At 34.8% G+C, this 16,551-nt stretch overlaps 2 protein-coding genes across 6 annotated transcripts in view; both read left to right on the forward strand.

The window, feature by feature from the left end:
* The window catches only part of nup62l (nucleoporin 62 like), a 34,643-nt gene extending 23,734 nt beyond the window's left edge, over positions 1-10,909 (forward strand). For all 4 annotated transcript variants that reach the window (XM_056472686.1, XM_056472688.1, XM_056472687.1 and 1 more), the window contains 7 exons: positions 567-675; positions 765-909; positions 5,384-5,433; positions 7,067-7,201; positions 9,828-9,939; positions 10,566-10,632; positions 10,729-10,909. In XM_056472686.1, the coding sequence (XP_056328661.1) occupies positions 567-675; positions 765-909; positions 5,384-5,433; positions 7,067-7,201; positions 9,828-9,939; positions 10,566-10,632; positions 10,729-10,820 (710 nt within the window). In that variant the 3' untranslated portion in view covers positions 10,821-10,909. The remainder of the gene's footprint in view (positions 1-566; positions 676-764; positions 910-5,383; positions 5,434-7,066; positions 7,202-9,827; positions 9,940-10,565; positions 10,633-10,728) is intronic.
* Positions 10,910-11,170: 261 nt separating this feature from the next.
* The window catches only part of atrx (ATRX chromatin remodeler), a 68,188-nt gene continuing 62,807 nt past the window's right edge, over positions 11,171-16,551 (forward strand). The window contains exons 1-2 of one of the 2 annotated variants that reach the window (XM_056472964.1): positions 11,171-11,205; positions 13,048-13,142. In XM_056472964.1, the coding sequence (XP_056328939.1) occupies positions 11,186-11,205; positions 13,048-13,142 (115 nt within the window). In that variant the 5' untranslated portion in view covers positions 11,171-11,185. Of the gene's footprint in view, positions 11,206-11,722; positions 11,896-13,047; positions 13,143-16,551 lie in introns of those variants that run through there. The other variant, XM_056472965.1, reaches the window with a different exon arrangement.

Raw genomic sequence — 16,551 nt, forward strand, 5'->3', positions numbered from 1 at the left:
TTCCAAAATTTGATCCAATCCCTGATCCAAAATCCCACTGGATTACGAAATCCCTGCTTTCTTCCACTCAGGGATGCAAATGTTAACGATGGCAGTGATTTTTACTGAATCACTTTGAGCTTGAGACCTCGTTATTTGAAGTGTATACAATGTGGATTTGCTTTCACGTCACAGAAAACAGCGTCCTCTTGACATGTCAACAACTCAAAGCAAACTCTTCCAGGCCCTCATCTACAAACACAGTGTTCAAGGACAAGTCAAAGAGGGTGTTGTTCATATACAGCCACTGATTGACAGTATAAGCTGGCATTTTCAGATGTTTTACAAACTTGCATATGTTTGTAAAGGAAGAGAGAGTGGAATTATTGACGACTTGTTTTCAGTCAGTACAGAAACCATTCTTTTGGCAGATGGTAACTTCATCTTGACACAATTGTATATTCACACAAACACAAGGAATTCATTTAAAAACCAATTTTTGAAGGAAAAAACGAATTGGGCTCTTTAAAAGTGGTCTCATTATAGTTATTGTCCTGTTAGTTATTGGTGTTGCGTGTCTCTTTTAGCTGCTGCAAGCACAGGAGCTACTACTGGCTTTTCATTGGGGCTGAAGACTGCAGCTTCTACTGCACCGGCCTCCACCACCGCCACCTCAACTGCTGTTGTCACAGCCAGGTACAAAGCTTTTTGTATGTGATATATTGATTAATGTTTCTGTTTTTTTTCTTTATGTTATCTTAAATAAAAATACAAAATTTTCTCAGCACTGCTCCAGTGATGTCATATGCTCAGCTTGAGGCTTTGATCAATAAGTGGAGCTCAGAATTGGAAGACCAAGAACGACATTTTCTACAGCAGGCTACACAGGTCAATGCCTGGGACCGTATGTTGGTGGAGAACGGAGAGAAGGTAAACCGTGTGTCTGCAGGGTCTTAAAGTATTAAAAATTGAGAAATCAGTTATGAGAAAGTAAAGGTCCTTAAAAGGTATTAAAGTCTTAATCCCGTTTTTACGAGGTCTTAAATTTTGTTCAAACGTTGACCAAAGTGTTTGACTCCAAAATAGCATAAATATAAAGTATAAAAGACAAGCTCCTTTGTCCGGGTGATGTCACGTAATTTGCGACAAACGCGGGAAGGTGATGTGACTCTCTTCACATGGAGCGAAACCATAGGGCAGAGCTGTTCAATTAGTGGCTATTCAATTTGTTCCAGCCCTCCAAATAGTGTGACGTACATCAAAAATAAATTTAGTTCAGTCAAAAAACGGTCGCTATAGTTATGAAGTGACATGCGTCTGTTCAATACAGCACAAGCTTTAGTTAAAGGCTGCACAGAGTGTGAGCCACCTGACAATAAGCGAGTGGCGCGAGTAGCTGAAAACAGTTGGATACTTAAGCTTAAAAGGCTTCTCAACGCCGTGTTTCTGTTGCACGGAACGAACCTGCTGCAAATAAACAAAGTTAGGCCTCCTGTGCACTAGTTTAAAGTTTCGAGCTTATACACCAAGGCTAAAACGCACGCACACTGGATTAACTATAGCAGCGGGCCAATCACATATCACGTCTTTTCCGCGCACAAGTTTGTTATTTACAATATTAGAATATATGCCAATATGCGCGCAAGCAAGCGGAGCGATGCACTCGCGCCTTCCACATGCACCAAGTAGAAAACAGTAGATCTCACAGTAGCGGTGCGAGTTGTGCATGGCTTTCAGTGCAATGTAAACAAAAGATTTGTTAGACAAATTATTACAAATGATTAAAATTATGTATGTATGAACACAGATAACAAGTTAAATACCAAATATAAAGCTTAAATTTAAATTAGACGCGATAACAGTGAAACCATGATTATTCTTCAGACTATAATTGTACAACCAAAATCTATAATCGTTCCATCCATAATTGTTATGCAGTTCAAAACACAACAAATGAATGTGTCTGAATGTAGAAGAAGCCTACTTGAGCAATGCACTGCTTTTGTTGTGTTTTGAAATACAACATTTGAATGTTTGTTAAAAAAAAAAGCCTCTTGTACAATGCAGTTATATTATGTAGTTTCAATATACAATATATTAACATTTTAATGTAGAATAAGCCAACGCTGGTGTCTCAAGGAGTAAAAATACAGCATATGGGCTCTTATATGCAGTTCTGTCATCACACACTGCAAGTAATATCTCTCTAGCCCCTCATTTGGGATGCTTTTTTATGAACTGGCCCCCATGATAAACTAATTGAATAGCCCTGCCATAGAGCAAAACTGATCGCAAAATGGGATAATGCAAGTTTACATACTCCTGATTGAAGAAAGATAAGTTTAAAAAGTGGCTTAAACCTGTCGCTAAAAAACAAAAATGTAATTTATTCTTTCAAGGTTTGTTTCTTCTGAGCTTATCTAAGTTATTTTGCATGGTTGTGCTCCATTCATTTATTTAACTACAACTGTTTATTAGCAACTGTTTATTAAGTTAAAGGTTTGATTAGAACTTGGAAGTGGCGACGAGGTCTTAAAATATTCTGAGAAGGTCTTTAAAAAGTCTTTAATAGTTATTGAAATTTCCTTTAGGATTCCTGCATATACCCTGGTACAGAAATGCACAAATGAAAGGCACGCTCTTTTCATATGGGCATAATTAAAGCAAGATCAATGTTTAATCTGACCAATAATGAAACCAGGGGCTGTGATGGGGCATTAACACCAGATGCGGCTTGCAAGCTATTTGCACGTAATTAATTGTGTGAACATTGAGTTTACCCCATTTGCATGTCAAATTCACTTCATTCATGTGTAAAATTCACTTTACAATAGACGCAGATTCGCACCATGGGTTGATGCATGGGTTGATAATTGATGCTTCCTGTGTGTCTGGTGTGAGCATTCCATTACAACTTGGCATGTTTTAAACCTACTACTAAATTATTTTGTATTGCACTATTTTAAAAGTTACAGTTATCTATAGACCTTTTTCTTAGAACGCAAAATTACCCATTATGCTTTGCATGTTTGAGTAAGTATTTCAGGTTGGCACCTTGATGCATATAAACGGTCACATTCGGATAGTTTTAATCTATTTTACCTGCTTTTAACATCTTTGAACTAATACTGCTGTCGATCAGCACCACCTGCTGGACTTGTTACTTTAAAAATCCAATGGGATGGAAAACAACTGCTGCAAGGCATTTTTTCCTCATTGTCAGACATTTAAATGCAACCTCATTGTCGCTATAGTGGACATTATCTCTTTTTTTCAAATATATAACCAACTCAAACAAATGTAATTCACCAACATGTTTGACACACACACAGCCAGAGGTGGAAAGAGTAATAAAATGTTCTACTCAAGGAAAAGTACTGTTACTTTAAAAAAAAAAACAACTACTTAAGTAAAAGTAAAGTTACGTGTATAAATCTACTCAAGTAAAAGTAAAAATTAACTCATTAAAGATTTACTCATGAGTAAAGAGTAACTATTTCTCAAAAGGGACAAGAGGATATAAATATCTATTAAGTTGTTTTTATTTAAATAAACAACTTTAAAAATTAACGACCAAAAAAAAAAAATAAAATTAAAAAAAAAAAAAAAATATATATATATATATATATATATATATATACATATATATATATACATATACATATACAATTATTCAAAATATTTTACAGATTATCCTATTTAACTATTTAAACAAATTCTAACATCTGCTTAGTTAACTAAATTGTTCATAGACAATTTTGCTCCATGTCCCCCTTAATATCTAATCCTGGTTCTAATGAATTAGCAATGTTACGAACACAGCTGCGCAAGTTACTTTCAAAATGTAATGCATTATATCATACTAGTTACTGTAAATTTTTTTGTAATTAGATAATTACAATTTAATGTCTCAGAAATGCGTACACTACTCATATTACTTTTAGGTAACTTTAACCAACATAACCATAGAAAGTATGAAAAGCAAACGCCTGTGCGCTGATACTGCCCTACCCATGTGCTGCGCATGCGCTGCTTCATCTCAGCTTGCAGGTGCGATGGGAAAGAAGCCTCCCTGCATCCATCGCGGGCTGGATTATATCATGTGCAAGCTGTTTTATTTCCGTATAGTAAAGCATTTCATGGCAACCATACTAGCATAATATTATTAACCATATACAATGCACACTACGAGATATGCACCACAAAGAGTAGGAAATATGCAAGCGTATTCATAGCTTACCTTGTCATTGCTGGGATTGACAGGCATTTAGCTGAAAACTTTCTAAAATCAGGCCATAAATCCAACTCCAGCAACAGTAAATAGACAAACTATTTTACCTGGTGCTGCAGTGATGTGGTTTCCCGGTGCATTTAATTTTTTTTCTGTTGGATTACTTATTATTTTACTCTGTAATAGATTTGATTTAAAATGTAGCGAAGTACAACACTTTAGGCAAAACATACTTAAGTAAAAGTCAAATTACAGATTTTAAACACTACTCTAAAAAGTACAAATTCACAAAAAAACTAAAGTACAGTAACGTGAGTAAATGTTATTCGTTACTTTCCACCTCTGCATGTAGCCTACTGTACTGTCTCACTGACACATTGATTAAGTGTCACAAAGTGAAAATAAAGTGGCATTTGAAATGACAGAAAAACACATGCCGTGATAAATACTACACAATATAACTAACTACAACTAAATGAAACGTAACTGCTCCCGACTGCAATCAACATGCACATCAGCCAGCAAAGTATCAGTAACGGATATTTATTGGTAATTTTTGGAAATTGCACTGCTTACATACCTGCTAGTTTCATGGCAGTAATATGATTCGCTCTTTATAATGAGGTATTGTTCGTGTGTGTGTGTTTGCATTGAAGAGTTGCGGAGTACATTATAACAGCTGACAGGTCAGGAACACTGACGCTATATTTCAGCATCTAATCTGACGGCAGACACTGAATTAGGAGAGCTTTTTCTCTCGCACTTGAACTGCATCTGATAGAAGTATGACGGCTTTAACACATCTTTCCTTCAAAATTAAAGTTTTGCTTCAGAAAAACTCTGCAAGCCACTGAAAACAGTATTGACACACAGTTGAGAAACGCTGCTCTGGCTGATGACAATTTTAATGGAAGTTCTAAGCACCTTACCCGAAGCCGCTGGTCACTATAGCACCTCCATGCACCAACGAAGAAAAGGTCTTTAAATAAAACGTTTGTGGAAGCATGTGATGTCATAGATACTAGGAATATGTGTTGATTTCAGACTTTCATGTGACGTTTTCTTTGGAATTAACAAAATGGTTTAAAGATACTAATAGTTAGCTTATCAAAAAGTAGGTCATGCTGCTAAAGGTTTCCAGGAACATCAATTTCCTTTTCCTCCCTCCCACAGATAACTGCTTTACATAAAGATATGGAGAAAGTGAAACTGGACCAGCGAAGGTAATGTTTTTATTTACTTAAAGTGATTGCTCACTTAAAAATGACAAATAAAAATTGTGTAATTGACCCACCATTTACTTCTATGAAATATTTGAGTTTCGTTCTTCTATTTAACAAAAAAAAAAAAATTTTGGAAAAAAGATTGAAACCTCTAACTATTGACTTCCATAGCAGAAAAACTAATACTATGGAAGTCAATGGTTACAGGTTTTTAGCTTTCTTTAAAATATAATTTTTTTATATATTTTTAGTGTTCAACAGAAGAAAGAGAAACACTTTTTTAGCAAACATTTGAGTGAGAGTAAATGGTAAATTTACATTTGTAGGTAAACTATCCCCTAAAGAGCTCCTATTTTGCATTTAAAGAGGTCATATTTTGGTTTTAGGGGTCTCCAACAACATACTGATATGCGTGCAAGGTCAAAAACACTTTCATTGTTTTATAATATGCATTTATTTTACCTAATTATCCCAGCGACTCCCATATGAATCGTTCAGAGATTCATTTGTTCCCAAACCCCTCCTTAGCACGAAGCTAAACTGCACTGATTGGACCGATGATCCAGTCTATTGCGATTGGTCAATAGTGGCCATAGCAAAGGCAAACAACAGAGGATCGACAGTTCAGAAGCGCGTTTAAATTGGTAAAGGAAGAAGCACACGTCGCGTTTTCAATGTAGTTTTGGACACGATATGTGAACAGCCCCATACAGATTTAGCCTGAGAGATACAGTACAAGCACTGATCTATAATTGATACGTTATTACAAGCCGCACTGGGTGATTACAACTTATAACACACTATTAAACACGTATTTTGCAAACTACACAAAACGAGGCAGCAATTTTAATTACGCTTGCATGTTATGATCCGGAGGAAGAAGAAACTGGTTCATATGAACTGTAAAAGTTACTGACAAAGTCTGACAAAGTCCCATAGTCTCTGCTGCTCCTTCAATAGCAAACGCCTGTCAAATCCCACGTTGCAGGTTATTGTATCGTCAGAAAAATTACAGGAGCAAACACAGCACTAGGTTGGCTATACAGTGGTGTTGTTGTGAAAATGAACTTTAAGCCCTCAGCCGAATCTCCATCTGTCAGTGATCGTCATCTTTGCCTTATGATCAGTCCCGTGATCCCCCGTGTCTCCGCTAGTGTGTGGAGGGCAAGCGCGTGCACATTTTACTGGAACTAGAACTACATATTTGGTGATCTGAACCCAACTCGATTCGTTTATTCGACTCAGAGTCAAATATTTCGCTAAAGAATCAATAGTTTTAAACAAGGGGCAATTTCAGATTTAAACCTCAGCTGGATGTTTTAATTCACCTAGTGCTGTTACATACTGTATGGAAGCTCATTTTCAAAAACCCAAATAGAGGTTCTTTAATGCACATAATGAAACTAGCAAAACCAGTTGCCTGTTATAACTATCGAATACTCTTAAGTATTCAAATATTCCTATAATCAGCCTTAGTGATTGATCAGTCACAATGAAGTATTTCCAAGAGCTGTATAATAGGATTTGTTAATCTTGTAGTATAAAACGATCAGTCTAAGACATGACCAGACAGCTTGTATTGCTGTCAGATGCTGTAATCTTACTGTTAAAAACATTTGTGGTTTTACCACAGGCTGGATCAAGAACTGGACTTTATCCTTTCCCAGCAGAAAGAGCTGGAGGATCTTCTTAGTCCGTTAGAGGAGTCTGTGAAGGAGCAAAGTGGAACCATATACATGCAGAATGCAGATGAAGAACGAGAAAGAACGTAAGAACATAAGCTGGCAGATATCTGGCTACATTTACATGGCTGTGTTTTCATTTTAACAGAATGTTTGTTTTAAAATGAAAACCATTAATGTCAGATTGGCATTTTTATGAGATTTCAGAAAAGACCTTCATCCACACTACACAACTGAAAACACATGGCAGAAGCTAAAATTAGATCCAAAATTGTAGTACAATATTGTAGCCTATATACAATTATAATCATTATAAATTGTAAATCATTTTAAACACCTAAAAAAAGAAAATGTCAGGTTTTATTGGCAGCAATCCTTAAAGTTACCTGTATATCTACATTTTTATAGTTTGTTCTAAATAGTTACTATAATTATAGTACAAAATTGTATTTATTTATTTTTTAGAGCAGATGTAAAGTATACATTACAAAAAATGTGCAAACTATAAAATTCTGTTGAGAGAAAAATGCACATTTTAGTTGGCAGTATTTATTAATGTTATTATTTTTAACCAGCATTCAGGAGAGAACAGGGTAATAATCTAAAAAAAAAAAAATTAAAAAATGTATTGTTATATATAATAATTGAAACGAACAACTTAAAAAGATATTCACAAGTTGAGTTTGTAAAGTAGGCACAGACATCTGGCTGGATGTACACTCACTGGGTACTTTATTAGGTACACCTGCTTGTTAACTTAAATTTCTAATCAGCCAATCACATGGTAGCAACTCAATGCATTTAGGCATGTAGACATGGTCAAGACAATCTGCTGCAGTTCAAACCGAGCATCAGAATTGGGAAGAAAGGTGATTTATGTGACTTTGAACGTGGCATGGTTGTTGGTGCCAGACGGGCTAGTCTGAGTATTTCAGAAACTGCTGATCTACAGGGCTTTTCATGCATAACCATCTCTAGGCTTTACAGAGAATGGTCTGAAAAAGAGAAAATATACAGTAAGTGGCAGTTCTGAGGGCACAAATGTCTTGTTGATGTCAGAGGAGAGAATGGCCAGACTGATTCAAGCTGTTAGAAAGGCAACAGTAACTCAAATAACCACTCGTTACAACCGAGGTATGCAGAAGAGCATCTCTGAACGCACAACACGTCAAACCTTGAGGTGGATGGGCTACAGCAGCAGAAGACCACACCAGGTGCCACTTCTGTCAACTAAGAACAGAAAAGGCTGAAAAGGCTACAATTTGCTTATCAAAATATTAAAAAGATTGGAAAAAGTTGCCTGGTCTGAGTCTCGATTTCTGCTGCGACGTTCAGATGGTAGGGTCAGAATTTGAAAGGCATGAAAGCATAGATCCAGCCTTGTATCACAGGTTCAGCCTGGTGGTGGTGTATTGGTGTGGGGGATATTTTCTTGGCACACTTTGGGCCCATTAGTACCAGTTGAGCATTGTGTCAACACCACGGCCTACCTGAGTATTGTGGCATGTCCATTCCTTTATGACCACAATGTACCCATCTTCTGATGGCTAATTCCAGCAGGATAACGTGCCATGTAATAAAGCTCAAATCATCTCAGACTGGTTTCTTGAACATGACAATGAGTTCACTGTACTCAAATGGCCTCCACAGTCACCAGAGCTCAATCCAATAGAGCACCTTTTTGATGTGGTGGAATGGGAGATTCTCATCATGGATGTGCAGCCGACAAATCTGCAGCAACTATGTGATGCTATCATGTCAATATGGACCAAAATCTCTAAGGAATATTTCTAGTACCTTGTTGAATTAATGCCATGAAGAATTAAAGCAGTTGAAAGCAAAAGGTGGTCCAACCCGGTACAGGTAAGGTGTACCGAATAAAGTGGCCTGTGAGTGTATTTAAAGCTAAACAAACCTCTTATCTGAAATTAATACTAGTGTTTTAAAAAGTTAGCAAACCAAATATTACATGGAAAATGGAAAAGTGGCTTTTTTGGTTCTATGATTTCTTGTGTGCATATGAGATTCTCAGGCGTGATCACAGATTCTGTCATTATAGTACTGAAGCAACTGAAAAATATTCTTTATATTTATATAATTTTTGGTCATACAGGTAAGGGCAAGACATTCAGACTGTATTGGTATTTGCTTTTATATGTTTGTACTCACAATCTATATATATATATATATATATATATATATATATATATATATATATATATATATATATATATATATATATATATATATATATATATATATATATATATATTATATATATATATATATATTTATTTATTTATTTATTTATTTATTTATTTATTTATTTATTTATTTTTTGATACTTTAAAATAAAGAAAATCTACTTTCTTGATTTCCTTAAACTTGAGGCTTGTCGCATAAATATAATTTTACCCGGCCTCAGGGTCTTAAATTGATATTTAATTAAAATCTAGGATACCTGATCAGGGAGTGAATGTAAACGGCTTCATTGACATAAGTTTTGGTCAATCTACACTGAAACACAACCTGAGAGTTTGCAGCTAAAAGTCTGTTTCAGATTGAATACTCTGGTGTTATGTGGATGCCAGGCATAATAATAAAAAAAAGTTTTGTGTTTTATAGCAATTAAAAAATATTGTGTAAATGTAGTTTCAATCAACCCTGTCAGAAGCTCACATTTTCTTCAAATACTAATAATCTTTTATCCAGGTACAAGTTGGCTGAAAATGTGGATGCCCAACTCAAAAGAATGTCCCAAGATCTAAAAGAGATTATTGAACACCTCAACACATCCAGTGGACCCGCTGACACCGCTGACCCGGTATGCACAATATAATCTACAGTTGAAGTCAGAATTATTAGCCCCCCTAAATTATTCGCCCCCAATTTTTTTCCCCCCTATTTCTGTTTAATGGAGAGATTTTTCAACACATTTCTAAACATAACAGTTTTAAAAACTCATTTCTAATAATTGATTTATTTTATATTTGCCATGACGACAGTAAATCATATTTTACTAGATATGTTTTAAGACACTTCTATAGAGCTTAAAGTGACATTTAAAGGCTTAACTAGGTTAATTAGGTTAACTAGGCAGGTTAGGGTAATAAGGCAAGTTATTGTATAACGATGGTTTGTTCCGTTAACTATCGAAAAAATATATAGCTTAAAGGCGCTAATAATGACCTTAAAATGATTTTTAAAAAATTAAAAACTGCTTTTATTCTAGCTGAAATAAAACAAATAAGACTTTCTTCAGAAGAAAAAATATTATCAGACATATTGTGAAAATTTCCTTACTCTGTTAAACATAATTTGGGGAAAAATTTAAAAAAGAAAAGAAAAAAAAAAAGGGGGGGGGGGTAATAATTCTGACTTTAACTGTATATTTGTGACAAATGCTGTTACCTGGGCTAAGAATGTTTTGTGGTGTGTTTTTTTTTTCAGCTTCAGCAGATTTGCAAAATTCTCAATGCACACATGGACTCCCTACAATGGGTGGAGCAAAATTCTGGTCCGTGTCCACTTCAATTTGATACATATTTTGCTACACAGTGTTTTTGAAATGTTTCATTGAATCCTTTGCATTCAACATGCTTTTTATGTGCAGTTTTACTCCAGAGGCGAGTGGAGGAGGTCTCGAAGTTGTGTGACAGCCGGAGCAAGGAGCAAGAGAAGAGCTTTCGTTTAAACTTCCAGTGATCATGCATAAACATGTTTTTTTTTTCAATCAAATGTAATGAACGTTTTTGATATTTGCTTCAAAATAAAATTTGCTTGGTTTCCTCTTAGTTTGTCTATTTGTATTGATTGATAATTTCTCCAAAATCTGGAGTCATTTTAAAGATATAAAATTAAATCTACAGAGCAAGGAATTTCTTTTCCTGCTTTACGGTTATGGGATGAAACGGGCCAATCAGCTGGATGGAGCTCCACCATAGCAACATGGATCCTGGCATTGTTTAATATTAAGCATTCTTGGGACTACGTCGAGGAAAAAAACGTAGATAAAATCAGTTGCAAGCATTACGTTATAGAGCAAGTCGCAGGTATATGAAGGCAACGAGATGACCACCGACATCTGCAGGTATGTGCACTACCGAGGTTGCGACTGCATGCACGAGGACGCATGTACCGGAGAACACGAGCACATTTCCTGCACATGCATGTTTTCTATATGTAGCACAGCACAGACTACGAGTGTGTATAAAGTGCAAAGCTTGCATCGTGATGAATTGTTAACAAGCACGAATATGCTGAGGACGTATAACATAAAGAAAATGCATGACGTTAATTATACCTATTTTCAATATAGCGCGCCGGTACAAGCATGTGTCCGGAATCCAATCATAGAGCTCATGCTACACTTTCCCTTTATACGGTCATATATGTAGCATTAAATACATGAATTCTTTCATATGCGATCTTTCAGGTTATTTCCAAAATGTGTTTGGTGACCACGAGATTAAGGCACGCACTGTCATAATAAAAGTGAAGTGAACTGCTCTGGTGCATGTGTGTGTGTATAGTCTCGTTCAATGCATTCAGAGAGCGCGCGCGCAGATGAGATGAGTCTCGCGTGCGCCATTTTAGCGCGTCTCCAGCCATCCGGCAAGATGGCGCTCTCGCTTTGTCTGCCCCGATCGGCATAAAACAGAATTCACAAAATTCACATACATGAATTTGACCGGATCGCACGGAAAAACACCCTCCTTCTAGGTGCCAATTTGGAGACACCTTAAAGATCCGCGCGTGACCTGAGCATAGAGATCTTGAGGTAAGTGCAGGGATGTAGCCGGGTAATATGTGCATGCGTTTGTGCACATTGTAAATGCATGCTTTAGTCCTGGAAACCGTTAAGTGGCGTCATATGGTTGTTTTAAGCGGATTGAGATCACAATGACGCGTGTTGCGTTTGTTTTACAGTAAGTTTCATTTTTCGCTCTATTGTGCAGCTATATGGGTGCACTGGGCATATGCTAGAACTAGGCCTTTCTCCACCAAATTCTCAGCACTTCACCAAAACACTAGGAATTAGGAAGATTTACGAAAATTGTATGTTCTTTTCGTGTCTCTGCTTTGTTTACTTATGATATCGACTCATGTATCGAAGGTGAATCAGTGGATAACAGTCTGTCGCACAAGAAGCCAAAACATTATGATCAGCCTCGTTAGTTTTTTGTGACACGCTTTGATTTTTCACCTCTATTGTCTCACCTAATGAATTTGGTTTTGTGGAATGTAGCTCGCTTTTAATTGCAGGTACGAGCTCGGTTTGTTTATGTTAGCCCTTATCAGTGCGTGTCTTCCGTCCTGTTACCGGCTGTTGTTACGCGCTAATAGGAGACGGGCTCCGTGATGACGCCATCTGTCAATCAAAAATACCGCGGCGCCCGAAATTACCTCAGTCACTCCCCTCACTCCGAACTCCTCTTTTTGTGTGATTATTGATCTGGTGTTGTTATTTGGTTCATGTATGTTAAAGTATACCTAAATTTGGTTTGTAATGGCATCATTATAACTAATTGACTTGTCTCAAATTCCAAGAAACCTCAACATGCTGTGATATAGGTCGCATCGCTTCCGGTTTAGGTTTTTTTTGTCTATGGGCTTTGTTCAGAGATTTTTTTTTTACTCGATGTCCCCTTCAAATTAACTCTCTAACACGAGCGTAATCTATGTCAGTCACATATTCATTTTCAGAGACATCCACAAAGAATATGTAAGTGTAAAAAAATAATAAATTGATATTTTAATGACTAATTATTTGTCTTATTGATAAGACATTTTAACGTTATACCTACACACAAATTCCATCATATTTCAGTTTACAGTAGATAAACAGTTTACAATTAACAGCAGTTTCTGTGTTAAGTATTTGAAATGTGGAAAGTTAACATATATCTTTATACATATCTTGTGTTTTTAGGTCAAGTAAGCTGAATACATTGGTGACTAAACTTCATGAGTTCTTGGGTCATTCACCAGACATCGAAAGCATTGATTCTCAAGACATTTCCAGTGGTGAGGGTGACTTTTGTTAACACAACTGATAAAGACAGTAGGCGTTGTTTAGATTTATTTATTTATTTTTTATGGCTAAATATTTTTGTGGAAACATATACAGTTGAAGTCAGAATTATTAGCCCTCCTGTTTATTTTTTTTTCTCCAATTTCTGTTTAACAGAGAGAATATTTTTTTTCGACATATTTCTAAACAAAATAGTTTGAATAACTCATTTCTGATAACTGATTTCTTTTATCTTTGCCATGATTACAGTAAACAATATTTTAGTAGATGTTTTTAAGACACTTCTATTCACTTTATTCTCCGTGTACGAGTGGGCGCAGCCATTTGAATCATTTTGGCTCAAGACTTCCGGTCTCATTCATGTCCATTCATTTTTAGACGTTAAAAACAGCTCGTTTTGCTGCTCGATGTTGCAAACTGATATTTTCTTATTATATTATTCTACTTTGTCTGTATTGTCATGCAAACACTTGTTTGTAGAGTAAGTAGTGTGACCGTTTTCTGCCGTTTATTATTCCTAGTCATGTCTCCCATAGACAGTGGAATCGGAAGTTCTAAAACAATCGCAAGAACGAGCGCACTTTCGCATTGAAGAATAAGTTCAATACAGCTTAAAGTTAAATTTAAAGGCTTAACTAGGTTAATTAGGTTAACTAGGCAGGTTAGGGTAATTAGGCAAGTTATTGTATAACGATGGTTTGTTCTGTAGAACGAAAGGTTTATAAAAAATTTAGAACTTTTTTTTCGAGCCGAACTAAAACAAATAAGATCTTCTCCAGAAGAAAAAATATTATCAGACATACTGTGAAAATGCCCTTGCTCTGTTAAACATCATTTGGGAAATATATAAATAAATAAAAAAAATCAAAGGGGGCTAATAATTCTGACTTAAGACTGATTTATACTTCTGCATTGATTTCTGTGCACCTCTCAAAAAATATAACTACACATTGCACATTTGTACTACTTTGACGATGATTGTAAGCTGCGCCAGACAAGCCTTAAGACAGCATATTTTTCATTACAATAAAATTATTATTTACATTAAAATATTTGTTTACAAAAAACATGCAGAGTGCAAGAAATTCACTGTTTAAAATATTATTTACAGGATATACAAGAGTTGTTTTATTTAGAAGAGATACTGCTTATTTTCTACTTTTAATATGAAAATAATAACAATAACAGTAATAAATTTTGTTTTCAAAAGTGCAAGTTATTTATTTACACTTTTTTATAAGAAACAGCGACTGTTTGTTTTAGGCAGTGTGTGTTTTAATTTCAGTTATTCAACATTGAAGTAATCATAGATAGTAGATGGTGTGTGTTTGCTTTATTTTAAAATCAAGTAATGCACGCTTCATTCAAAATTCTCTCACTTGTAGTAATATGTTTGCATATTTACTGAACAACTTGTCAGTGAACTATGAGGGCAAAAAAAAAAAAAAAAAAAAAAAAAAAAAAAATATATATATATATATATAATCAGTTATTAATAAGTAATAGTAATCAAGTTAAAATGTTCAATTATTTGAGATTTAAATTTTAGGCCAAATTGACCAGCCATAAATCTGTCATTTTGCAGGTGTTTTTTTGAGGCCTGTGACTGTGTGAAGGTTTTAAATGCAAAATTGTACCGTTTTTAATTTAACATGAAATAATTGATTGAATTGTTTATACAACGAAGACTATGCCGTATTATTTTACATTTGATTATTCAATTACTGTATATCTGAATACAGTTCAACAACTTGGGAAAACAAAAATGCTGTTTATTTAATTAGTATCTTTTTCTAAATTGAATTTTTCTATGCTCGTAGATTGTTTATTATATTTTATGCACTCCTATTCAGAATCATCCCAATTAATCTAAAATTATATATTCTTTCCTAATAGTTATTCAACTCGTCTAGTGAAATTGTATTCATATTGCTATATATATCACAGAATAAAAAAAAATCGCAATGTTAGATTTTTCCAATATTGTGCAGGCCTACCTTTTTTCATAAATAATTATTTTTCTATTTAATAGTTCAGGTTTCCCACAGAGCCTAAAAACTCTTAAAGTAAATTTCACAACACTTAAAAGTTAAACATAAAAAAAATCATACTTTTGTTTTTAAGTTTTAAATAAAACTTTAATTTAGACATGTCAAAATATTTTACTGAATTAAAACCATCTTATTAAATAAATTGTTCATTCTTTGTTCATGAGGCTGTGCAGTAATGTCTGTGATCATGAAATAATTTTTTTGCAACAATTGAGGTAAAGTTGGTTTAATATTCGTTTATTATTATAATATTGTTTGTTTATTCTAATGGTCCCCATGTTGTTTACCTCTTTACTTTAAATCTTCGGTCTGAAACCACATACAATTATGACTTCAAAACAACATTAGCATATTTAATTGACTGTAAACGAGCTGCTAATATGATTTCCCTTTTCATAATTTGTAAAGAATACTTTTCTGTAATTACGTTATTAATGAGAAAGTCAGAATGTGCGAAAATAAAACCAACTTTCCCTCAATTTTGCAACAGCGTGCTAGCTGAAATCGATTTTGTTTCACACAATTTCACAGCATGGAAGATGCACAGATGCCTTTTTCCCAATAAGTTTGTCTTTTATTTTTTCCATATAGTGTTTTTCCAAAGTATTGATTGATCACGATTGCTGTTTTACCCATAATGTCAGGATGATTGAGGATGTGACAGTTTTATTAATGAAACAATATTGATAATTATTTGCAAAATTCATTTAGAAAGTTATTAATCATACAGCAATCCCATAAAGAGGGTCTCTTGCTTTGTTTTTGTTTTTTGTTTTTCACATTTTGAACAAATTGGTTTAACAAATGACACATTGTATGTTTATGACTATTGTTTTACTGACTTTTTTTCTAAAGCATAAAAAATATCATAATATGTTTGCAGATATTTAAGCAATATGCCTAGTTAACCTATATGGTTATCTGAAAAACAACACTTTTGTTATTCTCCTTTAAAAATATGCATTTCATGTTTGAATGTCTGTCTTTTGTTTTTGATCTGTGTAACCCCGCCCACTGCCAGTTTCACCAGTTGGATTTTGGCACCCCGGGTAGACTTAGTAGAAAGTGCAGAGTATTTTATTTCAGTCATGGAAGCTGCCAAAAGAAAGTAGTTAGAGTAAGCGATCAAACATTCTAAACATCCTAAAAAGCTTCAGCATCTACCCAAAAAAACTGTAAGATCAACAGTATATTTAACCGTTAACTTGATTATGATTATAACGGGAATGCCTCAATTCATGTGTCTGACAAATGCAACCTCCAGAGGACTATCAGTACTCCAAAATGACACCGATTCAGAGTTAGGCAAATCCACATGAGGTGGTTTGTAGTTTGCGATCGATACAAATAG

The sequence above is a fragment of the Danio aesculapii genome, chromosome 14 (genome assembly GCF_903798145.1).
Source record: "Danio aesculapii chromosome 14, fDanAes4.1, whole genome shotgun sequence".
Classification (NCBI taxonomy): domain Eukaryota; kingdom Metazoa; phylum Chordata; class Actinopteri; order Cypriniformes; family Danionidae; genus Danio; species Danio aesculapii.